At 55.4% G+C, this 26,572-nt stretch overlaps 1 protein-coding gene across 5 annotated transcripts in view; it reads right to left on the bottom strand.

Moving 5' to 3' along the window:
* The window catches only part of ASTN2 (astrotactin 2), an 854,920-nt gene extending 831,892 nt beyond the window's left edge, over positions 1 to 23,028 (bottom strand). For 2 of the 5 annotated variants that reach the window (XM_072727523.1, XM_072727524.1), the window contains exon 1: positions 22,367 to 22,975. In XM_072727523.1, the coding sequence (XP_072583624.1) occupies positions 22,367 to 22,850 (484 nt within the window). In that variant the 5' untranslated portion in view covers positions 22,851 to 22,975. Of the gene's footprint in view, positions 1 to 22,366 lie in introns of all 5 variants that reach the window. The other 3 variants (XM_072727522.1, XM_072727525.1, XM_072727526.1) reach the window with 2 other exon arrangements.
* Positions 23,029 to 26,572: the final 3,544 nt, after the last annotated feature.

Genomic DNA, 26,572 nt, shown 5'->3' with positions numbered 1-26,572 from the left:
CTCTTGACTCAATACCAATTGCTATTTTGATGTACTACTAAACCCTTGCAAGCTGGCTGAGCATCTTCCTTTAAGGTCAAATTCAAAAAGGTACGTGAGAGATGCCCGGGTGGCTCAACGGTTGAGCATCTGCCTTCAGCTCAGGATGTGATCCCGGGGTCCTGGGATCGAGTCCCACATCAGGCTCCCCACAGGGAGCCTGCTTCTCCCTCTGCCTGTGTCTCTGCCTCTCTCTGTGTCTCTCATGAATAAATAAATAAAATCTTTAAAAAAAAGGTACGTGATATTTTGGGGATAAAATAACATGACTCATGCTATGAGTCTGTTATAGCCAAAGTTTGAGATTTTAGAAGGGATGATCTCTTAAGAAGGTTTATCATTTTTCCAACTTTTCTTCTGAAACTCTCCAGCAGATGTTTCTAATACCCTGAGGGGAAAAAAAGCTTTAAAGCAGAGCTGATGATGAATAGTGCAAGAGCAGCAGAGGAGGTTTGAGAAAAGGGAGCCCACCAGAGTCACCAAAAAAGAGCTTTGACTATTTAGCAAAATGGGAATAAGTCACCTGGATCCTTTTACCAACTGCTCTCAAATATCCATGCTGAAAATCAAGGTCATGGAAAAATGTATACAAGGTGAACCAAGCGGCACCTGGGGTGGCTCAGGCGGTCAAGCATTCGACTCTTGACTTCAGCTCAGGTCATGATTTCAGGGCTGTGAGATGGAGTCTCATGTTGGGCCCTACACTGGGCATGGAGCCTGCTTAAGGTTCTCTCTCTCTGTCTCCCAGTGCCCTTCCCCTTCCTTAACAAAAAAAAGAAAAAAAGAAAAAAAAGCAAAGCAAGTGCTCATTGAGGCCTCCAACGTCACTCAGGAGGGGCCCTGGGTGGGTTAGTTAGTGGTTGAGCATATGCATTCTGCTCCGGTTGTGATCCCAGGGTCTGTCTGGCTCTGACCAGAGGCAGCGAGCCCAGAGGAGTCCATGAGGCCGTCATGGTCACAAGAGGCTTGGGCTGGCTTCCCTGCTCAGAGGGGGCTGACAGTGCTCGAGGACCGTAAGGGGTACCCAAGGCCATGGGAGCCAACAGAGGGAGAGCGAGAGAGACAGGGGAAAAGACAGACACAGCCAGGTAGAAAGAAGAAAAAAGGCATCAAGAGTAAAGAGAAGAAAAAAAAAAAAAAAAGAGAGAAAGACCCAGAAGAGACAGGGAGGACAGAGAAAAGGAGTAAAGAGATAAAGTGGGAACAAAGAGGAGACAGAAGAGAAGGAGGAAGACAAGGATGGGGGACGGGGAAGGAGAAGGGAGTCCTGCCCCGTGTTGCCCTCTCGTCCCGTCCATCACTGGAGAGTCTTCAGGAGTTCTCTCTCGACGAAACACTCATAAATCCTCCAAGAAATGACCCCGGGAGCTGCATGTGCATGCCGGGCGGCTCCGCGCACACCTGTGCACAGGGAATGAGAAGGCCCGGGCTCCCCCTCCTGTGGCCCCGCCGCGGGCTGGACCTCACCTGGGCAGGGAGAGAGGACGGGCAGGTGGCCAGGGAGGGCATGGAGGAGAAATGACCCATCAGAGACCTGCAGCTCCTACCAGTGGGCGTCAGTAACGGAGTCCGCTGGGACACCCCAGACCAGAGGCGCCAGACTCTGCAAATGGAAGCTCACGAAGCAACAGTTCTATTAGCAAACCCTGGCGTGTTTTAAAGTAAGTTGCTGTGACTTTCCTTCTTAAAACTGGAGTTCTCTGAGGTTAATGGTTGGACAGTCCGGCCTGAAGGCCAGTTCTCTTAATATTTACTGACACAGGCCCCATACCAGGAGTAGGGCACAGAAGAGACGGGACTCCACTCGTCCCCGTCAAGGGCCTCACAAGCAGTGCCAACAGAGTTTTCTGCACTGGTGGACGTGTCGTATATCCCTGCTGTTCAATACAGTCGCCATCAGCCACGTGCAGCTTTATTTGAATTAATTAAAACTAAGTACAACTTAAAAAATTCAGTCCCTCGGTCATCGTCACACTTAAGTGCTCAACAGCCCCGTGTGGCCAGTGGCTCCTGTATGAGACTCTGCAGGTGGAACATGAGGTAAGACGTGAACACGTATATTTAATATAAAGGAGGTGGTCTATAAGGGACACGCATTAAGTTTTCTGAATAAGGGTATCCACATCTGAATTAGGGGAGGAAAGAAAGAGGAAGACGAAGTAAGAATGGAAGTTTCCAAAGAGGAAAGTAGCTTATACAGGATAGAGTTGCACCAGCAGAAAAGGAGGCCACCAAGGACGTCATGACAGAGGACAGGGCTTGGGTGAAGTCATAGAAATGCAAAAGTAGAGCTCGCTTTCTGGGAGCTGAAGTGTCGGCAGAGGAGTAGTAAGAGAGGAGGATAATACTGGAGTTCAGTGGGTTCGGTCTTTAGGTGCAGGCCTCACATGCCAAGGAGTTTGCTATTAATGCCGTAAACGGGGAGGGGGGGGGGGTCAGCGAGCATTCTAGTGAGCAAGGGAGAAATGGCCTTTGGGAATGAGCCTTTGGGCGGCACAGCTACTCAGAGGAGGAAAGTGGAGCAGGCTATCAGGAGGGAGAGAGAGGATACAACATGAAAAGGCGTAGAGGAGACCAGGAAGGAGTGGCCGCTAGTGCACTGTAACACGTCTGGGGGCCTTATTTTGCCCTAGATAAGAAAGGGGTATGGGAGTCTCACTAGAAGGGAGCATGCAGGTCCCTGAAGTCATTCCCCGAGCCAATGCCTTTGCAGAGGAAGAACCATCCAAGAAAGGTGAACTTTTCCACGACTGCCTACCAGCCTATTAACCTCTACTTGCAGGATCCTCCCCCAGCGCCATCCCCATGGTGTCTCCTCATAAGCCACTGGGGGCTTATCATCCAATGAGAATTGGGTAGGAAGAAAAAAAAGGGGGGGGGAGCAAAGAAAAGAGGAAAATGAGATGGAGAGAAGAGGTATTTAAAAAACATGTGCTGAAAAAAAAAAAAATAAAAAAATAAAAAACATGTGCTGGGGAAGTCAAAACAAATTCCCAGCCATTCCTGCTGGAGATTTTATGGAGCGAGACATCCCCAAAATGGGTTTTGAATTATACTCTGCACCTCATAAAGCACGGGAACTCTTGGCAGCCCGCTCACACGCGCTGCCCTGTTATTACCTGCCCAATCCCCCAAGCCTTCTTGCTGGGACACCCAGACTTGTGCAGGCAACCCAAAGGAGGCAAAAAGAACACGGGGCAGGGAAGGCTGGGATCTGCACGCTGACACAGCCCCAGCCTGTTGACCTTAGGCAGGGTACTGGCCTTCGCTGGGCCTCGGGCACCTGCTGTGCCGTCAGAGGCTGGTCTGGACAGGCCCCAGGGGCCTGAGAGCCTGAAACTTGGGTGGCCTGGAGAGCTGGAATGTGGATGGACAGACTTGGGAACCACTGCACAGCCATGGGTGCGCATGGAGGGGCCGTGTGGTGCCAGCAGCAAGGGCTTGCTTGAACTCCTTCCAAGGTGATAGGAAGATTGGGTGTCATGTGGCTACAGGTGGGGAAAAAAAATCTTTGATAAGGTTTATTTATATTTTTAAAAAATCAGGCAATGAGGGGTGTCTAGGTGGCTCAGTCTGTTAAGCATCTGACTCTTGATTTCAGCTCAGGTCATGATCTCAGGGTTGTGGGATTGAGCCCCAAATTGGGCTCTGAACTCAGCATGGAGTCTGCTTATCCTTCTCCCTCTACACACACACACTCTCTCTTTCTCTCTCTCTCTCTCAAATAAATGAAATCTTTCTAAAAATTATTTTAAAGAATACTGGGGCACTTGACGGGATGAGCACTGGGTGTTATTCTGTATGTTGGTAAATTGAACACCAATAAAAAATTAATTTATTAAAAAATAAATAAATAAAGAATACTGGGCAAAGAAATACTTGGAACGGCATTTCAGGAAGTCAACGTGACCTGCCAACAGAGCCGCAGCCTTAGCTTGCTCTGCGCCCGGGCTAGGTCAGTTCACCACCGAAACCAGTTTCCTCATCTGCAAAACGGGAAAAGCGTTGGGCGTCAGCCCCAGGAACGGAATGTGGAACACGGGGAATACAGTTAATAATATTGTGCTTTGTACAGCGACAGATGGTAACTGGATCGGGTGAGGTAATCTTTTCATGATGTACAAAAATACTGAATCACCACGTTGCACACCTAAAACAAATATGATACTGCATGCCAATGACAAATCAATTTTTCAAAGGCCACGCAAAAGGAAAAAGACATTAGGGACAAATGCTATGGAGTCTCAGGAGGAGCCATGAACTCCCAAGAGTCCAATGACTTGGGATTTGTCTCTGGGATTCAGTGTCCCCCCATTCATTTTCTTTTTAAGATTTTGAGAGGACATCTGGGGGGCTCAGTGGCTGAGCGTCTGCCTTCAGCTCAGGTCGTGACCCTGGGGTTCTGGGATCAAGTCCCGCATCGGGCTCCCCGCAGGGAGCTGCTTGTCCCTCTGCCTGTGTCTCTGCCTCTCTGCCTCTCTGTCTCTTGTGAATAATCCTTCTTTAAGAAAAGATTTTATTTGATAGAGAGAGCACAGAGGGAGAGAGAGGGAGAGGAAGAAGCAGACTCCCCACTGAGCCGAGAGCCCAATGAGGGACTCGATCCCAGGACCTGGAGATGATGACCTGAGCTCACTTTATTTTCTTCATTATTTTTTCCAGCTTTATTAAACTAGAGTTGACCTGTCATCTTGTGTACATTTAAGGTGTATATCTCCTCTTGCCGTTCCTCCGTTGATGGACGCAGCTCTGCGTCCTTACCCTGGTCCTCGTGAACGATGCTTCGGTGAACCTGAATGTACACGTACCTCCTCGAGACCCCGTTCGTATCTCCTCTGGACATATACCCAGAGTGGGACTGCTGCATGATACACTAATTCTCTTTTAAATTTTCCAAGGAACTTCCATACTCTTTCCCGTAATGATGGCCACAATCTGTATAAAATTGGGTTCTTTTCCTCTCCTTATAAGTCAGTGTTGGGGGGAGAATGCTATCTAAGAGTTCAGCCTCTAAAAGTCTGTGACTTGGGATCCCTGGGTGGCGCAGCGGTTTGGCGCCTGCCTTTGGCCCAGGGCACGATCCTGGAGTCCTGGGATCGAATCCCACGTCAGGCTCCCTGCATGGAGCCTGCTTCTCCCTCTGCCTGTGTCTCTGCCAATCTCTCTCTCTCTCTCTCTCTCTGTGTGTGACTATCATAAATAAATAAAAACTTTAAAAAAAATAAAAAAATAAAAGTCTGTGACTTAATGTCCCTGTCAACCTGACACATGTGTGCATTTCAAAAGCCTTTAGCTGGCCTTCCCTGCGGTGGCCGACGGGTTATGGTGCTCTCTATTCTCCCTGTGAAACATCCTGAGGCTCACGAGCCCTGAAGGCTCCCACCAGCAAGGGACGTCCTCTCCGGCCGCGCTAGCTCGCTGTGGGTTCAGAAGCATTTTTTACAGAGGACCGATCTGCTTCCCAAACCTACGGATGCCTGTTATGTTTTTTGTCATTTGAAAATTTAATGAAATATTATGCAAATTAAAAAATTTATAAGCATCAAAGGGAAGTGGTTTCTAGGAGGACTAAGTTGCTTTTACTATAAAAATAAAGAAAGTCACTTAAATATTGCCATTGAGCTAGGTCAGGTGTGACAACTATAAAAATTTAGAAAGGAATCATAAAACTCTAGGAGAATTACTTGGCAAGCTTCCGTAAGCTCTCAGTCCCCTTTAATGAAACGACCATTGGAGACCATATTTGGTGCATTATGAGCGTGGTTGATGCAAGAAAAGATGGCATGGGACTCCAATCAGCTGACCCAGACCCAAAGAAGAGTTCCGGAGCCTACATCAAATAATTGGCAAACGTATACACATTCACGTACCTTGAGTTAAAATGTTTAAGGTACATTATTATTCTTTTATGATTCCCTGCTTTAATAGACTTTCTGCTAAGTGACCAACTGCCGATCCACAGAGCTTCACAGGCGAGGGTGTCTGAAGTAAACGACTCACCCTAAACCCAGGTCACCCTTCCCTGAACAGTCGGCCTCCCCCATTTCAGCGAGAAAAATAGTTTAAGGTAGAAAAGAAGAATTGCTGTATCAGTCATGTCAAATACCCCCACACCACCCCCCAAATCCCTGGGATAATCCTTCCCTTTCTGGCTCCTCCCTTGCTGGGTCCAGTTTCTTCTTTTAGTTCTCGGGACAGAAGAGTTATTATGCTATTTTCCTCCCTCCTATAGATCTGTATACACGTATAACGTGTGTATGTGACATGTACATGGATATACGTGTTACATGCAAACATATATAATGTACACACATTTTTACATACACATACATTTCACTTATAAACATTTTTTTTCCAAGCAAGGGTCAGTAAGGAAGAGGACCCCCTGCCTGAGGGCCGGAGTGAATCTGGAGGCAGGGTCTGGGGCCTGAGCATGCACGGAGCAGCTCTGCAAAGTCGGCCTCATGTTGAATATAAGGTGGTTAGTGAGCTTCCTCCAATCACAATACGGCCATAAAATATTATGGCAGGAACATTAACCATCTCCTTCCTAACACAGGGTACGCGGGGCGTGGAGGATGCCGCTGTGATCGACACACAGCACTGTACTCGCAGGACATTTTTTTAACGTTGTGCAAACTTTTATTCACGTAAATGGAGTTTCCCAGCGTTCCAGACAAACGAAAGCAGACCGTCTCTTTAGCCCAAACCCCAAATGGCTCATATTCCCTTGACTTGAAAAACCAACGCCCTCACGAAAAGACTATTTCAGTGTTAATATCCCGAGCTGCTGGTGAGGAACCCACAGAGAGATGCTGGACAAGTCACTTCTCTCTGTCACCACAGGCGGCCGTCCAGGCACGTATCTATTCCATGTTCCACAAGGATCCCAGCAAGTTCTTTGTCACGATCACTCCTGGGGGAAGGAGACTGGGTAGGGAGATGTTCACTTCTCCGTTTATAACATCCCTGATCTGTTTGCATGTCACCACAAGCTTGTGTTCCCTTCATTAAAATTAAAAGTCAGTAAGCACGTACACACTAGCTGCTGGAGTCACAGACAGGAAAGGGACAAGGTGCTTAGTTCAGGAAGGTGAAAGACTAGCAAGAGGGGCAGGGGGCAGGCCATTAGCCAACCCCAAGATTCCCGTGAAAACAAGAACTGCAGGGAATGCACCAGGGGCATGGGGAGAAGTGTTCTTGGGGACGATGCCCCGAGGCTCACCTTGGAAGAAGCGAAGGTATCTTCAAGCTGGACCTTGTAGTGATGGGTAGTGGTAGGGGCATCTAGGTGGCTCAGGCGGTTAGGCATCGGACTCCTGATTCTGGCTCAGGTCATGATCTCCAGGTTGTGGACCGAGCCTTGTGTCAGGCTCCGAGCTGGGCGTGGAGCAGCTTAGGATTCACCCTCTCCCTCTGCCCCTGCCCCTCCTCTCTCTCTCCCTCCCTCTCTCTCTTTTTAAAGATTTTATTTATGTATTCATGAGAGACACAGAGAGAGAGGCAGAGACACAGGCAGAGGGAGAAGCAGGCTTGCTGCGTGGAGCCTGACGCAGGACTCGATCCCAGGACCCCGGGGTCACGCCCGGAGTCGAAGGCAGACGCTCAACCACTGAGCCCCCCAGGAGCCCCATTCTCTCTCCCTCTCTTAAAAAAAATGGGTAGTAGTGGTAGCTATGAAGCTATGAGTCAGAAAAGGTATTTTTTTTAATATGTATGTATTAAATCTGACAATTAAGGGGGCAAAATTTAATTTTTTTTTTAATTTAAATGTTCAATGAGTATCTTTCTCTCAGTGGTGGGCTGGATCAACGTGTTCCCAAAGTATAGTATGAGAGATGAATTTAGGTGGCACGTAAATACATACATACGTACACATATCTATTTGAGTATATGTGTAGCTATTTATATATATATATATATATCTTTATGTATTTTCTTTAATAGTCACATACCTACTTTTACAGGCTATCTTCTATTTATAGCAAGTTATTCTGGTGTTCCATTTGTGACAGCGATACAAAGACTCCTTTTGAAAAATAAAAGCAGCTAATCCCATTTATTACGTGACCTTGCACAATTGACTTGATCTCTCTGAGTGGCCATGTCTTCATCGGTAACATGGAGACACTACAAATACCCATGAAAAGGAGGGTTAGTTTTGCCTCTAAATCAAAAAGTGCAAATGGTATCATCCCCGTCAACTGTGAACCTCTTGCATTTCTGTGCCCCCAGGGACTGGGCACATTGAATGATGACTGGGGGGGCTTAGCCCCAGGCAAGGGGAGCTAGACGGGAACCAGGGGTTTTAGGTGGACCGGCTTTGTCTAGAAAATGCAAATAGAATTCATCTCTCCTGCAAATCCCAGTTGATAAGAGGCTAAAGGCCTCTAATGCAGCAATGAAGTTGCTGATGAGCAGTGTCCAATCCCACCTATTTCCCCATTTATTAACTTCGTTCCGCAGGTACTTCCTGAGGGCCTGCTGAGCAATGGGCTCGCTCCAGGACCTGGGATCCCCGTCCTGGACAAGACGGGAAGGGTTCTCGGTCTTGCAGCCCAAGCTTTCCTAGCTTCCTGAAGGAGAGCTGGCTCGGATGATACTCCTTAATCTTATCTGAGGCCTGAATGGCAAAGGTCTTTTATTTGAGGACATCTAACGAGCCAAGGGGCACACTCAGGACTAGAAGCAAGACATTTGCTGCCCAGTCCAGCAAGGCTTGGGATTTAGCAGATGAGCAAAACCAGTCTGGTTTTCCAAGGTTGGCAGCTCTGCCCTTTCTCCTTTGCTGTCCCTCTTAGGGGGAGGGAGGGCTGTCTGTTTCCTGGCTGGGATGGGGAGCCCCAGGAAAGGGGGGGTGCGTTCCCCCTGAGGAGTCTGCAGCAAGGAGAGGTGCTTCAGGGAGGCCAGGAGAATAAAGGGGAGAGAGAGGAGGAGGGAGGGAGGCACAGGCAGTCACGCTATTGGTAGACCAGTAATTGGTGACTTGGGGGGTCAGCTTCTCCGGTCTCCCTCCCCGGGGGAGACGAGCACGAAAGTAATTGAAGAAGGTTCCCTAACAAATTAGTGTGAGGCCGGGACGGAGAATTTGAGTTGCACCTGGATTCAGAGCCAAGGGTTTGATCTTCAGAGGCCCCGGGAAGGATACAGAGAGGAAGAAGGCAGGGAGGCAGGTTTTATCCTGCTGCGCGGCTTCCAGCCTCAGAAACTCCAGGAGGGAGCCCTTGTCTCCCTCCTGGGCTCCAGCGGAGCCTCCGGGATCACAGGGTTTAATCTCATCACACTGGAAATGGGGGGAGCCCAAAATATGGAAAGGGGGAAACTACGGACACCCCGGAACCCCAGAGCCCCTGGGCCACAGCCCTGGCCCCCAGATCATGCTGCCCCCTGGGATCCATGAGCCCTTTACTCAAAGACCTCCTCTCAGTTGCCCCAAATCCCTCCAACTGCAAAGATAGTGGAGAAGGGGCAGGTCCCAGGGGCTAAGGGGCAGGCCCTTTTATTTCTGTTTAACAAACACCCAGGTAGCATTTGCTGAGTGGCAGGCACTGCTCTACATGCCCTACAAACTTTAGTTCTTGGAATCCTCAAAACGATCTCACAAAAAAGCAACAGAAAACCCCAATGAGGGCACCTGGGTGGCTCAGTGGTTGAGCATCTGCCTCTGTCCCAAGACATGACCCAGGTCCCAAGATCGAGTCCCACATCAGGTTCCCCGCGGGGAGCCTGCTTCTCCCTCTGCCTGTGTCTCTGCCTCTCTCTGTGACTGTCATGAATAAATAAATAATAAATAAAAAAAAAAAACAAAGAGGCGGGCACCCACTCAGGTGGTGCTCACACACTAGCACTCCCACAGTTGTCCATGTTCCGGCGTCTGCTCGGAAAATGTCCACTCAGCACCTACCAGATGCCGTGTCCTGCACTCCATGCCTTGGGGGGCAAAAATATGAACAAGGCACATTCCCAAAGAGCCCTGAGATAAGAATTTTTGAAAATAAATGGAATAGAAAGGTATGAAGGGAGTGTGTACCAAGGTCCCACTTTGGTCAGGGAAGACCTCTTGGAGGAGGTGATATTTCAGGTTTGTGAGCAAAGGAGAAGACGGATTCAGAGAAGGTGGCAAACTTTTTAGGATTTTTCTGAATCCTAAAGGAATTAAGACTCTGAACAGGAATTAAGATTTTTTTTAAAAAGAGAAATGACACACAATTAACGGCTTTGAACAGCAGAGTGTGACAAGACCTAATTTGCTTTTTTTTTTTTTTCTTCTTTTTTTTGGAAAGATCACTCTGGCTACTGAATATCGCAAGGCTGGCAAACGTTTTCTGTAAAGGGGTATTGAGTAAATATTTTAAGCCCTGTGGGCCAGATACTCACTGCTGCTACTTCTCAACTCTGCTGCTGTAAAGCAAAAGCACCACAGACGATGCACATACGCCCATATGTGAGTGCGGCTGCGTATTACCAGATCTTTACGTATGGATACGGAGGTTTGGACTTCATGTAATCATCACATATCATAAAAGGTCATCTTCCTTTGGATTCTTTTCACCTATTTACGTAAATCAATGAGTCAATCAATAGGCTCACGGGTTGCACAGAGGCGGGCGGCGAGACGGATTTGGCCCACGCACTGAAGACCGTGTAGTACGGAGCAAGGACGGGGACACAGAGGCAGCCAGAAGACAGGGGACTCACGTACCAGCCCACGTGAGCAAGGATGGTGGCCTGGTGGCGGCCACGGCGGGTGGAAGTTTAAGTGAATCATATTGAGAGTCATTTTAGAAGTAAAACCAACAGGGTTGGCTTGCAGAAAGAACAAGGGGCAAGAGAAAGGAAATTTCAAGGATGACTCTTCCCTCTGACTAATTGGCAGGATCGACGTCTGATGGGGGAGAGGTGGGAAGAGCAGGTTTGGGGAGTCACATACTAGCAGTGGGATCCTGGACAGGAGACAGAGCAACACAAGGTCCCTGGGGCTTGCCAGACAAAATACAGGATGCCTAGTTAAATTCGAATTTCTGATCATCAGAGAGTCCTTTTAAGTCCAACTATGTCCCCAATACTGCAGGGGACATAATTCTACTAAGCGAGAGTCTGAAATTCAAGTTTAACTGGGCATCCTGTATTTTATTTTCTGTGCATCTATTTTTATCCACAAAGCACGGCAACCCTAACAAGGAGGGTAGGAGCATTTAGGGGGAGAAAAATCTCTGAGCCTTGGAGGAGAGAGAGAAGATTACTCAGAGGACGTTAAACAGCGGCGTTAAGGCTAGGAGTTGGCCCGGTGAATCAGAGACGGGAAAAGCCTTCTAAGCAGACAGACTAGCATTTCCATTCCAGGGTCAGGTGCAAGGGCGGGGGGGGGGGGGGGTCCTGCTGCCCTCAGAAATCTGCAGGCTGTCCGTGAGCCTAGAGCATCAAGCACCATGGGGAATGTCAGGGGGCGAGGCTGAAGAGGCGTCCAGGGGCCACGAGGCAGGTCCTGGAGTTGGCACGCTTGTTAAGGTGTAGATTCCCAGGCCCCCCCGGGCGCCTCCGAGAGCCTAAGAGCGAGACTGGGGTCCGACGTCATTCTGAGGAGTAGTCAACTTTGGAGACAGCCGGGCTAAATAATCTGGGAGCTTTCCCTTCTACAAATCCCAAGAGCCTAGGACGTTGCTGCTGGCTCTGGAATCTTGAAAAAAAGCAAGCCAAGGAATCAGAGCAAAGGTGGTATAGGGTGAGTGTGCAGCTCCCGTGGGGGCTCTCGAGGGTGCAGCCCCGTCCATCCCGAGGCAAGCGGAAGGTCCAGAACATTCGCACAACCACCAGCCCAACTCCCAGTCACTCTGCGTCTGGCACCCGGCGCTCTCGGGGCACTGCCTCCTCGGCTCCGTGCAAGGAGACCAGACGCCTCTGTGACTCTCGCTGCCACCCGCCCCCTTCCGTCCTCCGCCCACAGTCACCACCGAAATGATTCCCCCAAATGCAGCTATTACTGTGACTGGAAATCTCTTTACTGCTGATTCTGCTAATGGAAATGTTCCTTCCCTTCTCGGCTGCTTGCAGAGCCACTCGTGACTTTCCCGGGTGCTTAAGAGCACGGCTTTGTCAGGCCGCCACCACCAGAAGGGAGAGAAGTCGGCCCCGATCGCCTCCTCCAGCACCCACCTGCCCCAGCCTGAGGTCTAAGAGCCTCTCTGTCCACGCTGTCCTCAGACGACCCTGGGATCCCCCGCTGCCCCCTGCTGCTGGAGAAGGAGCAGAGATCAATGGTCAATTTTATCCTTTTCTGGCCTTGCTGGAGGGAGCCGGGAGGGAGGAGGGAGGTGTGAGCTCAGCCTGCCTGAGTGAAGGAGCAGGCAGGGGGAAGGAGCTTGCAGGCATTATTTATTCATACCTCCACCTCCTTCCAAAAAAGGACTGCAGGTGGCTACGAGACATAGAGCACGAGCTGTGCCAGACGCCGTGCTAGGTGCTTTGCACGCCCCATTCTCTGTAAGGCCTAGACTGAGCACGATGCTGGGCCCTGACGAAAATCTACGGGATGGAGGGCTCTCCAGAAATGATGACCACAGCAACCCAGATTAGTGATTATTTTCTCGTTTTCACTTTACCGATGAGCCAACAGGCTCAGAGAGGTGCAATGCCCAAGATGCAATGCCTCTGGGATTTGATGCTGGGGCTTCTTGGGCTTTAGAGCTGGTGCACGTTCGGCCCCACACACTGCCTGGCGGTCAGAGGAGCCGGGCTGCGGCCTGGATTCCACTGCCGATTAGCTCCGGGGCCCGGGAATGTGTACTTCTCTTACAGGTACCTGAGGGGGTGGGGCTGGATGTCAGCGGCTTTCTACTTTGCCCAGCTCTAGTATTCTAGGAACTAAAGTACACACTATTGGGATTTTTGTATGGCATTATAGTATTTCTAAAGATTGTTTATGATTATGTATATCCCATATGTAGAGATAAGGTCACGTAAATGCCAGTCTCACGATGGGAACACGACAACTGCATGACCCTACCAAGATGCTCTAGGCAGACAGAACTAAGAACTAACGGGGGTGGCCCAGAGGCGTGCAAGCGAGTGCCCCCGGCCAGGAGGGGCTGCGTGTCTGACAACGGATGCCCTGGCAATTTCTAGAAAGAGAAGCTTGCCCACATGCCTGAAATGACCGGATACGAGGCCCCCCATCCAGTATGACGCTACCCCCAGCACAAGCACTGGGACAAGAGGAGGAGGGAGGAAGGGGAGGGGAGCGAGGAGGGAAGGACGAGAGTCTGGAAGGCAGAGAAGTGCAGGCATTTGCTTGTCGAGGAGCCCGGGGATCATGAGTGGCACCGAGAGAAAATGAGACAAGGCCTGGTGCTCTGCTGGCAGGCGGGCACGGAGCCCGAGGGCCCGGGGAGATGCTGAGTCAGCTCCCGGCAGCACGGAAACGAGGTGCTCAGTCCCTTGGGTGTGAGAGGCTGTCACACCTGAAGATCCCACATAGACGCGTCTGCAACTCCGTGGTAATGAGACCAGGAAGAGAGAAAAAGTTAAGAGGGGAGAGGGGTTGTCACAGAGATGAAAACTCAGGAGCACCAGTCCTGGGCGGCAGGGGGGGGGGGGGGGTCAGGGGGCATGGGCACAGGGTTTATTTATTTACTTTTTTAAAGATTTATTTATTTATTTATTTTTATGATAGACACACAGAGAGAGAGAGAGAGGCAGAGACACAGCAGGAGGGAGAAGCAGGCTCCATGCAGGGAGCCCAATGTAGGACTCGATCCCAGGTCTCCAGGATCGCGCCCTGGGCCAAAGGCAGGCGCCAAACCACTGAGCCACCCAGGGATCCCCGGGCACAGGGTTTAGAACCAGGCAGACCTGGGCATGGACTCAGCCCAGCTGGATGACAGCTGGCGGTCTTGGGCATGTGCCTGCTGCTCTGAGCCTCAGCGCCACCTGAAACCCGGGACGACGCTGGCCTTTCAGCACCGCGCAGAGGATGAGGCAAGAGAGGTGCCAGCGCGACACCCGGGGCCCCATGAGTGTTCACTGAGCGTTCTCACGGCCTCTATGCCGGAATGACAGCGTCTGGAACACCAGGTCCCCCCACCCCTAGTGGCCCAGCTGCCCCTCCCCGAGGTGGGGAGAGGGAGACACCGGGGACCAGAAGTCAGTGGGCTGGGACCTGGTTCTTGCTTCATCACTGCCTTGCTATGTGACCTCGATTTCCCCGTCTTTATATGGAAGGGCTGTCTTCACACAACATCCTGGGGCGCCTGGGGGCTCAGCAGTTGGGCGTCTGTCTGCCTTCAGCTCAGGGCATGACCCCGGGGTCCCGGGATCGAGTCCTGCATCGGGCTCTCTGCATGGAGCCTGCTTCTCCCTCTGCCTGTGTCTCTGCCTCTCTCTATGTCTCTCATGAATAAATAAATAAAACCTTTAAAAACAACTCTAAAAAAAAGGTAACATCCTAAACGACTACATTTGGCGATCCCGAAACCACGGTGTATCATCTTCCCCAAAATATCCAGGGCCTCTCTATTTGCCACGATGCAAGGTTCCAACCCCTTATCTGCCTTCCAGGAATCTCAAGAGAAATTCTTCCCTAAACCCGGCACGCTTGTCTCCAATCAGACTAACGTCATCACTCATCCTATCAACACCCCCCGGGAACAACAGGGACACAGGAGAAGGTAGAGGGACCGGCGAAGGGGGCCCAGAGGGGGGAAGACCCTACGGAAGAGGTGGTGTTCCAGCTGTTGCGGCTGCTGAGGGGAGTTCCCACCGGTCTCCCGTTTGCCCAGGATGGACTCCCACTGTAGGGCGAGCCGCCACCACCCCTCGCCCAGACTCCTACGGCCCTGCCCGCTTCCACCTTTGCTCCTGCAGCACAGAGGCTGAAGTAGGTCTTTGCAAGCCTAAGTCAGATATTGAGGCTCTTTCTGCTTAAAATCCTGCCAGGCTCTCCTCTTGGCTCAAGTGACTTGGCCAACAGCGGTTTCTGTGGCCCCATGTGACTGCCCACTGGCCTTGGGCACCCCCGGGGTGCTGCAGGGCGCTTCCCGGCCTGGCACGCTCTTCTCCCAGGTACCTGCTCGGCTCCCTCCTTCACCACCTTCAAGCCTTGGCTCTACTCCTACCTTCTCCACAAGCTCCTCTCGCTCCGCTCCATGTAGTATGAAAACCCATCGCCTCATCTCCACAATCTCCGTTTTATTTAATTTTCTTTTGTTCATGGAATTCATCACATCCTCACTTACTACCTAATTTTCTTATTTATCATGTGCATTGTTATCACCCGCTGCTCACCACCCACCCACGCGCCCACCACGCACTCACTCCTTCCTACTCTGAGCTCTCTGAATACAAGGATCGAGGTCTTCTGCTCTCTGTTGCACCCGAAGGCCCCGGGACAGTGCCCAGCACGTCGTAGGTGCTCAGTTAAGGGGTTCACCCTGTGCACACTCCTCTTTTATATTCTTAGCGGGCGCCAAGGCCCCAGGATGCAACTCCAGGGCGAGGTCGGGAAAGGCTGCGACGGTAGGGTGACTTTTAAATTCAGTCTTGAGGGGCGCCTGGGTGGCTCAGTCAGCTAAGCGTTTTGCTTTCGGCTCAGGTCATGACCCCGGGGTCCTGGGATTGAGTCCCCGGTTGGGCTCCCGCTCATCGGGGTGTCTGCTTCTCCCTCTCCCCTGCTCATTCTTTCTCTCTCTCTCTAATAAATAAGCAAAATCTTTTAAAATAATAATAATAAATTGTTCTTGAAAGGTAAGAAGGGATCTTCCAAGGGGACGGTGGGGAAAAGTTACCAAACAAGAAGGGAGGCTTCTTCGTCAGAGGGTTCTCTGGGCAGAGACTGACCTTGGACCTTGGACCACGATAGGAAGCTTGAACTTCACACTAAGAAGCATGAGGAACCAGGGAAGTGCGTTAGGTGGTAACAGCCACGCTGTCAGATTGGGGCTGTTCATGAAATCACTCTGTCTGCAGGGACGGAGGGCAGGTGAGGTGGGATCAGTGTGGAGGCAGGGAGGCCCGAGTCCACAGCCAATGTGTTGTCAAGGAGTGCGGAGATCAGAGGCTGCCGGGGGCTTGGAACGACGGCGCTGGGCTAGCGGCCCCCCTTCGGGTGCAGACCCTCAATGTAGACACCGTACGGCAGGGCCAGCAGGGCACCTGCCACGGTCTCCCTGCTGAGGTCACCCTGCGTCGTCGCCACCCAACCCCCTTCCAGCACGCCCCACCAAGCCCGGCCGCCCGCGTCCTCCAGGGCAGAGAGGCTACGGCTCTGTCGGAAGGGAGGGAAGCCAGCTCTCTCTCTCTCTCTCTCTCTCTCTCTCTCTCTCTCTCTCTCGCTATAGTTAATCTTCTGTTGCCACTAGCTGGTCAGTGAGAGAACTTGGGAAAGCGGGAGCTCTGGAAAGGAAGCCTCCGGGTGCTGCTGCTGCACCTCAAGGTTAAATCCGACTTCTTTCCCTTCCTGGGAAGGAGAGGCTTCCTGCGCTCACCCCCAAGGAGCGAGAGTAAAAAGCAAGGAGGCTTCCTCCTCCTCCAGAACAAACCTATCAGCTCGGCTCTCCGGAGACACTGGAGCCAACCAGCTGGGTACTTGGGCGGGAGAACAAATGCAGTTTCCCTAGGGATGATTTTCCCCCAAGATTTTGGGTTTTTTTTTGGGGGGGGGGTTGCTTTTGTTGCAGGGAGAAGGGAGAGTGGTGCATTGGAGGATGTGTCCAACCCAGTTTCAGACACTGGGATGTGTGTAGACCCAGAGCTGCATGCTCGAGGGCCAGCATAATGCAGAGAAGCCCAGCGTGGGACCCAGGGCCACTGGGTTCCCAGGGTTCAAGGCTGACCCTGCGGGTCCTCAGGAAGGTTCCTTCCCCGGTCTGGGCCCCCAGGTCACCTACAAAAGACCGCGCGCTCTCAGACTCTGGGGTGCTGCGAGCCCGCCGGCACTAACGGTCGTGAGAGAAGTTTCCAGGACTTCGCCCCAAGAAGTCACTGTCGCTCCCCGAAGCACACGTGTCCACGCCGTCCTGTGGCAGCCGAGGCCTAATTCCCAGCAAAGCAAGGAGGCGAGAAGCAGGAGATTTCTACTTGCCAGAGGCCATTTCAGACCTGCCGAACTTGCTGTAAATTAAAATTATAGAACTGCTCCTGCAGCCCGAGGGCCCGGTTCAGGAAAACGATCGAGCTCTGGGTCACACCAAAGCCTGCAGAGCTGTGCCATCTCAGCTGGTGTCACTGACCCCCAGAAACAGCAAATCTGGCCGGCCTCGACCGAACTTGAGCCCCTGTGACCCGGCCGAAACGAACCCACCTCTCCCTCCCTGCCCCACTGCCTTGTCTCAGCACCTTAGGACTTTCCGAGGGCAGACAATACAGCTCTCTCTGCCCTGATTGTTAAACATACTTCCTCAGGTTTGAGCTGGCAAAAGGCTGGGGACGGGAGAGGGAAGTGAGTGGGAAGGGAAAGAAGACTCCGATCAGAGACCCCTGAACGCTGACCGCCCCCAACACCGACTGGGACCTTTATTTACAAAATCCCAGAAGCCTGGGCCATCACAGCAGGACAGGACCCCCAGGCCTAAGGACGCTCAATACCTGCTTAGTGGTAAGAGACCTGGTGCCCAATTGAGAAAATAACACGTATAGTCTTAGAACTAGCTTCGTGTGAGGATATCGAATCCACCCTCTTATCCACCCCACAATCTCTCTCTCTTTCTCTGGCCGACACAGAAAAGAACGCTGGAATCGGTTTTAATAAATATTCTGTGGTCAGAAATCCCTACCGAAGACCCCAATTACTACTATTTGTATCTTTTTTTTTTCCCCTCCTCCCTGTTAATAACTGATATCAACCTTCAGAATCAAACCAGAAACCAAGAAGGGCAGACGGCAGCCTCACTGTCTCCCAGGCCTTGGGTGCTGTCTCCAAATGCCTGCCAGATAGCCGTGCAGTCTCTGCTTGAAGGCTTCCTCCAAGGCTGCTGAGCTCCCCACAGCTCCCCGGAACCCTCCTCCCCTGGGGGCTCAAGTCCACCCCCCCCCACCCAGCATTTGCACCTTTTGAACCCGACAGTAAAAAGCACATTCCTCATTCCCCGTTGACATTTGAAGGCAGCTCCTCCTCCCTTTGTGAACTCTCCCTCTTAGGCTCCCCGCGCCTGGCAATCCTCCCTGCCTAGCAATCCTCCATTCCTTCAGGAGGCTTTTCTCCTTTGGTCTCCATTTATGTTTGTATTTCAAGGAGTCTTTGCAGGCCAGGCCAATCGGTTTCCTGCGAAAGGCATCCTTTTGGGGAAGAACTTCAAGACGCAGACAGATCTGTTCACGCAGGTGCGTTTTGACATCCTACTGGGTGGGCTTCCCCAAAGAGACAGCACTTTCCCCAGCCGTGCGATGTCTATGACAAGGCAACTGAGAAAGAAATGTTGACGATGAGCGCTTACTCAATTTTACCTCTTTCTCCCCCCTTTTCGCGGAAGCAAGGCTGGTGGTAAACAGTCCAGCCCGGCCACTGTCAAGTGCAGGAAGAAGGATGCCATTTCCCTACCTGTGGGCATGAAAGCTAAATCCACAAGCAGACTCCAGGGCTGCCTGGGGGCAAATGAGGACTGAGTGATGTGCAGGTTCACCTCTGAAGCCCTGTACCGGCAGCTGCTCCTGTTCAAATTCTGTCTTTTCAATCAGTCCTTCCCAACACCCCGTGTTACCAGCAAAAGAAAGGAGACAGGGAGAAGCACGAGGAGCTAGTCAGAGTAACAGTGCATCGGGGCACTTCAAGTTCATAGAATCTCTACACCGAAGGATTATTTTAGGGCTTCTCTACCCACTCATATTACAGCACAAAGAACTGAAGCTCTGGAGATAAATGACTTGTTCAAGGTCACAGTGGGCCACAGCTGAGATTTCCAGATCCAAACCAACACTAAATTCCCAAGCTGCACTGGAGCTTGCAACCTCTCTTCCCTCCATCCTATCCTCCTAAGGCATCACTCAAATTTTGTTTTTTTGGGTTTTTTTTTTTTCCTTTCTGGAAGTCTCCCCAGCCTCCTCCGAATCTACAGAGACGTGTTTCCTCTCTGGTGTCACAGAATGCGTAATCTCCATCACTCACTGGCATCATTACTGACAATGCCCTCTGACATCCCGTGAGTCATGGAACTTTGAACTGGCAGGGTCATCAAAGGGTCATGCCTTACTTTCCAACTCTCATACTTTAGCCTCCCGGGGTAGCTGAAGTTCCTTTAAGGAATGTCCCCGTCATGCTGAAGACTGGCATGTTTCCGTCCAGAACCCTGCACCACGCCCTACGTACATGTGACCATATTTCTACCAAAGCACATTTGCCAATACACAACTACCAAGAATGTAAATACCTGGTAAAAAGGAGATTTCAGTGCTGGTCTGCCATTCAGCCCACAGGGTGACCGTGGACTAGGCATCTGGCCGCTCCAAAAATGCCTCCTAATCTGTAAAATGGGAACAACTGGAATGCCACTTCATGTATTTCATGTGCATTAATACTAAAAGGCAGGAGTAAACCTCTTAGCATCTCATTAAAGATGCAATAACTATCTGCTCTCCCTTGATCATGTTCAGGGAAATTCACTTTGTCAATGCCACGGGCTTATAATCAGAGGCCCAGACACTGAGACTTGGGGGGGGGGGGGGGATTTCAGCTCTGAGGTAAACTTCCATCTACATGAAGCAGGCTGGAACACGACGGGAGAGGCATCATCAGTAACAGAGCCAATCACTCAAACAAGAGAGGCAGAAGTGGGGAGACAGGGCCAGGGATGTAGGTGGCTTTGGTGAATGGGGATGGCAGGCAACGTGTGCAAAATAACCCCGAGGTCCGCCAACCAGACCCAGAGGAAAACGGGAATCCTATCTTTTATTTGTTTGTTCACCCCCTTTAATGCCAGGGACGTCTTCCAACCACCAACTACTCAGTCCACAACCCAGAGCGAGGCCCGAGGGCTTCGGCAGACACCATCACCCCCTAGTGGTGGCTCCACACACCCCACTATTGGAAAGATTTGGCATTTACTGACTTGCATGGGCAACCCCGGCAGGTGCCATCTCCAAATCTCTTGAACTGGCCGGGAGGAAGTGAAAGACTCACCCAGCACACCGGAGACCAACACTAGGCAAGGCCGTTTACAAGGTCTGGGGGTGAAACGATGGGATGGAGCTACCCTGGGACCTTGGGAAAGATAAGGCCATAAACCAGTCCTAGTTCCCACCCCCCCCCCCAACACACACACCGGCCCTAGTTTGCAGCCAGCCTGGCCCTCCCGGAGCTCATTGTGCACTCCATGTTTACATGCAAACAGTGGAAGACCAACACAAATAAAAAACCCACGTCTCCCTACACAGCTCCTGCTACACTCGGCCATCTGGTGACTACCTCGCTAGCCAAATCCCCGGAGGGAGCGCCTTGAGCTGCCAGTCCAGGGCGCTGGGGGGAGAAGGAGGAGGCGGGACACAATTCCCGACATGCTTCCAAAGGGCTCAGAGCTGCCAAGGGGGACAGCGACCCCCCCAGCAGGCAGTCCCCAGCCGCCAGGCTCAGCTGCTGTGCGTCAGAGACAGCGGAAGGAAGGCTCCGAGTGGAGGGCGCCAGGGGACTCTCCAGCCCAAGCTGGGGCCCCGACGGATTCAAGACTCCCAGCTCCCTGTTCAGCTGACCCAGCAGCACCCAGGCACCCGCACCTTCTTGAGAGCCAAAGTTTAAAAAGGCAGAGATGGCCCGCTTCAGGCGACCCCTGCATCCAAGCCGACGCGGTCCTCCACATCTTTGGGGACCTGGAATGCCCTGGGGGGGGGTGGTCCTTGCTTGCTTCCAAGTCCTGCCAAACCCAAGAGTGTGCCCCTTTTACAGCCACCCAACAGCCATTTAGGAAGATTCCCACTGCTGACCTCCCAGGACACCCCGCAGGAGAGTGGTCAGGAGGACGCACGCAGGAGGGTGGAAGTGCAAGCGGTGCTCAGGGGGCTTCGTGGCTCCGGAAGGCCCCTTCCCTGCAAGGAGGCGACTGGAGTTGGCCCTGCAGAGCCGGGCGGGGGTTAGCCCTGGGCCCTAGGGCACACACCCCGTCTGCACCCTCCTTTCCTTCCCGGGAAATGGGCAGGCCCACAGGTGCACGTGGGAAGAGCTAGTGGTGTGCGCGCGTGTGTGCATGTGGCACGGTAGCCTGGCCGCGGGGAGTCCCCGGGGAGCCTGCGAGGCGCCCGGGCCGGCTCAGATTACAGCCAGGAGGGGACAGCCGGGCCTCACCTGGGGGCCTCACCTGGGGGCCTCACCTGGGGGCCTCACCTGGGGGCCTCACCTGGGGGCCCCCACCCACGTCTCCACCCACGTCCCCCCACCGGGAGGGGGGCGAGCATCGCGCAGGTTCGCCCGTAGGCGGGCTCCCAGGGGGGCGGCTGCCGGGGCGGCGGAGCTTGGGGCGCCCGGGGCGAGCGAGGGGTTGACCTCGGAGGCTCCAGCCGGGCCGAAGGCGCCTCCCCGCCCGGAGCCCGAGCGCAGCGGGAGCCCGGGCAGGCGCGGGTCCCGGGGAGCGGGTGGAGCGCGGGGTCCTCCGGGCGAGCCCCCGCGCTGTCCGCCGCCCCACGACAGCCGCGCGCGCCCCGCGGCCCCGGACGACGCAGCTGCGGGTCCCGGGGGGCGGGACGGGGGGACGGGGGGATGGGGGGTGGGGGGTGGGGGGATGGGGCGCGGGGCGGGATGGGGGCGGGGCGGGATGGGGGCGCGGGGCGGGATGGGGGCGGGGCCGCCTCCTCGGGGCCGCGCGCCGGGAACCCGCGGGCACAGCTGCTGGCGAACTTTCCCACCAACTTTTCCGCCGGAGCCCCCCCCCCTTCCCTCCCGCTTTCTCGCCTGTCGAGTTACGCCGCGGGGACCAGCCGCTCTCCGTCCGCGGGAGGGGACTGCGGCCGGGGGGGGGGGGGGTCCGCGGGCGGAGGCGCGGGGCTCAGCAGCCGGTCCTCGGGCACCGCTCCGGGCTCCGCAGCCCCATTTCGCAGGTGGCAACACTGAGGCCGGGACGGGAGGGGTGCGGGGCGCGGCTGGCGGCTGGCGGCTGGGCCAAGGTCACGGCGCGCGCGGGGAGCGGGTTCCCGCGGGTCGGGGCGGCCCCCGGAGCTGCCGCGCGGGGCTGGTCCGGAGCCTGCGAGTCCGCGCGGGGCGGGGCGGGGCGGGCGGGTCCCGCGGGGGGCGCTGCAGCCTCGGGCCAACCAACCACCTGTGCGCCTCCCGGGCGCTCGGGGCAGCGCGCGGCGGGATCCCCGGGGCGCCCCCGCCCGCCCGCCCCCGCCCTCCGGGGCCCGCCGGCGCCGGCCTTACCGAGGGTGAAGAAGGGCAGCTCCGTGTTGTCCAGGTCGTCCTGCACCGCCACGCGCCCCGGCAGCTCGCTGCGCACAAAGAGCAGGAGGCGCGAGTCGGCGGCGGGGCCCGCGGAGCCCGAGGACGCGGCGGCGGCGGCGGCGGCGGCGGCGGCCCCGGTCCCGGCCGCGCTCCCGGCCCCGCTCCCGCTCCCGCCCCCGCCCCCGGCCCCGGCCCCGGCCCCGGCCCCGGCCCCCGCCCCGCCGCGGGCGCCGCTCCAGCCCAGGTCTCCGTCCCGCAGGGCGGGCAGCGCGGACACCGTGACGGTCTTGAGCCGGCACCGGCTGTCGGGCTCCCGCGGGGCGGCGGCGGCGGCGAGCGGCGGCAGCAGGAGCAGCAGCAGCAGCGGCGGCGGCGGCGGCGGGAAGCCGAGGGGCCCCGAGCCGGAGCCGGAGCCGGAGCCGGAGCCGGAGAGGCCGGAGCTGCGCCGGGCGCCGGCGGCCATGGCGGGGGGGTGCGGGCTGCGGGCGCGGAGGCGGCGGCGGCGGCGGGAGCGGCGGGAGCGGGAGCGGGAGCGGCGGAGCGAGCAGGACGCGGAGCTCGGGCGCCGCGGGAGCCGCTCGCCACAGCCCCCGGCTCGGGGCTCCGCCTCCCGCCCGGCCCGGCCCGGCCCCCCGCGCCGCCTCCCGGCCCCGCCGCCCCCGCCCCCCGCCCCCGCCCCCGCCCCGGACCCCGCGCGCTCCGAGCCCCGCCCCGCCGCGTGCTCTCCCGGGATCCCCCGAGGCCGCCCTCGCCGCGCCCCGGGCCCGGCCCCCTCCCGGCGCCCCCGCCCCCTCCCCCCTCCCCCCTCCCCGCGCGGTCCCGCCTCGGCCGCACCTGGGCGCGCCCCGCCCCGCCCCCCCCGCCCCCCCAGGCCGGACTCAACTTGGGCGCCCCAGAAGCCCGCGGCCGAGCCCCGCACCCCGCGCTCCCCGGAAGCCCCGCCCCCCCGCCCCCTCGCGCCCGGGCTGCCCCCGCGGCTCCCCCCCTGCTCCCCTCCTCCGTGAAATTCCTGAAAAGGGGGCGAGGTAGGGACCTGCCACTCGGTCTGCGGCTGGCTCCGCCCCGCCCCCAGGGAGAGGGCTGCCCCCCGGGTCCCTGCCCCCGGGTCCCTGCCCCCCCAGGTCCCTGCCCCCCGGGTCCCTGCCCCCGGGTCCCTGCCCCCCCAGGTCCCTGCCCCCCGGGTCCCTGCCCCCCCAGGTCCCTGCCCCCCCGGGTCCCTGCCCCCCCAGGTCCCTGCCCCCCGGGTCCCTGCCCCCCCAGGTCCCTGCCCCCCAGGCGTCTGCCCCCCAGGCGTCTGCCCCCTGGGTCCCTGCCCCCCGGGTCCCTGCCCTCCCCCCCCCCCCTGTCCCTGCCCCCCGGGTCCCTGCCCCCCCGGGTCCCTGCCCCCCCAGGTCCCTGCCCCCCAGGTCCCTGCCCCGGGGCTGGTCCTGGGCTCCAGCGGGGCTGCCAACCAAGGCCTGGGACCGGACCACAGCAGCAGGCAGCCCTGGGCCTGGCGTCCTCCAGGGACCCCGGGTTCCCCCACCCTGACCCTTCCCCATCTCCCCTCTCTCTGTTTCCCCTCTCATGGCTCCCCACCTGGACTTGAACCCTATAATGCTCCCTCCCTATAATTTCCCAGACGTGTCCCATCCCTCCAGATTGCTCGCTCTCTGAGCCCTGACTTCTCTCGACTTAGTTCTCCGCGCTTCGGCTGCTTTTCTCCTTTCTACCCTTACCCCTTCACACGAATCCCCTTTTCCCCCCTTTCCCATCACATTTTATTTACTGTTTTACAACTTTGGATACAGGCAGAAGGCTGAAAAGAAGGAAAAACCAAACTCTTGGTTCGTGACCTTGGACCTAGTACTGCTCACTGAGCATTCTCCAGGGGCCTGACAAGTGTATATCGTAGCTGTTCTACAGAACCATCGTCCAACGAGTTGGCTGTTATGATTCCCATTTTTCAGATGAAGAAACTGAGATCGGGAGGTCAGGGAGGTGAAGGGACTCCCCAAGGTCACATAGCTAGCGAGCAAAGAGCGGAGATCTGAGCTCCAGGTGCCAAAGCCTTGGCTGTTTCTCTTCAATCACACTGTCCTCGGTGACCTTGGAAAAACCCACCCATGGGAGCCGAGAGGGGCCCACCTGCGTGAGTGCCTGTGGGTGTGTCTCCGCCCTGAGGTTGCAAGGGATGCCTCTCCTGTCTCAGTTGACTACTCTGTGGACCCAAGGGGAGGGGGGAGGGGGAATCTGGCCTTTCGAGTCCTCTGATTCTAAATCGTCCCCTGCCTCTCTGGTGCCCGCTCCAGTCCATTTACTCCTCCAAAATATGTCGTCCTGCCTCCCTCAGTCTCTCCTTTGTACCCTTACAATCCGCCACTATCCTCTGCAATGGGGCTTTCTGATTCTCTATGCCCCTTTCTTCAAATATGCTGACACAGTCCATTTATAGAAGTGCACACCAGGAAAAAAGGGCTCCCTTATGTAAGGCAGAGTCTATGCAAGTCCTTCATGGACCTCTGGTACAAAGGCCTGTCGCATGCGACCAACACTTTCATTCATTCATTCCCACCAAATATCCAGGGCTCCTACCAGCCACTATATGGGGATGCGGAGCTCGATAAACACAGCTCCCGCCCTTGGAGAGTTCATAGTGATGGGGGCGTGGGGTGTGGGGATGACACGAGCACAGAACTATCTCAGATACCAGGCAGGCAGGCAGGCCTGTGTGTCACGAGGTGTTTTGAAACGCGTGCTTGGAGAAATCGGGGAAAGCTTCCCGGAGGAGGTGGCATTGGCGTTGAACCATGAAGGACTAGAACTAGAAGCTTGGGGGTGGGCATTGCCGGTTCAAGCTGGCGTTTGGCATCCTCTGCGTCGGTTTGGCATCTGAAGGGATCCCTTCCCTACATCAGAGGGTGCTTCACTCTCTGAGCCACAGCCCACCTCCCAGGAAGAGACGGAAATTTCCAGATGCCTTTCCAGCCTCCCACAGAGCTAGGGCCTGGGCAGGTGACTCGGGATTCGCCAACCAGATGCACCCACCGCAGAGGCTGGAAAGGAAGCTGGCATCCGGCACCATCCCCCCGGGGACCGAGGTGGCAAGACTCGGAGCAGTTCCATCCAGATGTTATCGCCAGAGGACACGGCTGTGGGGCCCCGGCCGGGAGCTCGGTGGCACTGGAGGCGGCAGGAGCGTGAACCGCCCTGTCTGTGCCTGACAGCGACGGGACAGCAGTCGGCGGGGCCCAAGCCGTGGGGCCTGGTGCTCTCGGCCTCCCGCACGCTGCCCAGATCCCACGCCCTCCTGGAGATTCGGGGTAATCTAGCTCACTACTCAGTTCTGCTTCTGCTGAAATCAGCCGGAATTGGTGTCTGTTGCTTGCGCCCAAGGCGCCCGCCCGCCCGAGGGACAGCGCCCACACTGGAAGCCAACGGAGGGCAGCGGGCCGAGCTCGTGGGGAAGGGGGGACACGCAACCAGGGCGAGGGGCAGAGATGGATGCAGGGCCGAGGAGAGGCTGAGGAGAGGACCCAGAGATGGGTCCCCTGTGCACTTCGCGGGGCAGGAGCACCGCCGGACCCCTACTTCCCCACGGGTCCTCGCACCCTGGGGGCCGCCCGCGGTGCCAGCGCCCGCTGACCACACCTGCCCGCCGCCCTGCCCAGGGCTTCACGTCCCGGTGCCCGGAAACCGCAGCAGATGCTCGGATGCGAACTCCTGGCGACATGGGTGTTAGGTCGCAGCATCCCCATTATGCCGACGGGGAGGGCGAGGACAAGGCCTTGTCATCCCCCCCACCCCAGGTGATGCCACTTCTCTGCTCCGACTCCACAGTCTCCCGTGTGGCCGCGGTGGCACCACTCTCGTCCCCCTCAGCTTCTGTCTCCCTTCTCTCCCCTTCCCTCGGTCACATTTCATTGTTGAGTTAATTAATGACATTTCATTACTGAGCCAACTTGCTGTCCTCTGGGGTGCCCTTGCACCCCCGTCCCTGACTCCACTGGTCTTCTCATCCTCCTTCCCTGCCCTCTCAGCAAATCCATTTTGCTTCATTTTTCAGATTTTGTCATTTTGTGACATTTTTTCTTTTCTCCCCCACCCCATACTCTAGTCTTTCTTTTCTTCTCCTTTTCTTCTTTTTTTCTTTCTTTCTTTTTCTTTTTCTTTCTTCTTTCCTTCTTTCTTTCTCTTTCTTTCTTT

The sequence above is a fragment of the Vulpes vulpes genome, chromosome 12 (assembly GCF_048418805.1).
Source record: "Vulpes vulpes isolate BD-2025 chromosome 12, VulVul3, whole genome shotgun sequence".
NCBI lineage: Eukaryota > Metazoa > Chordata > Mammalia > Carnivora > Canidae > Vulpes > Vulpes vulpes.
This window is presented reverse-complemented; position numbering and strand designations above follow the sequence as displayed.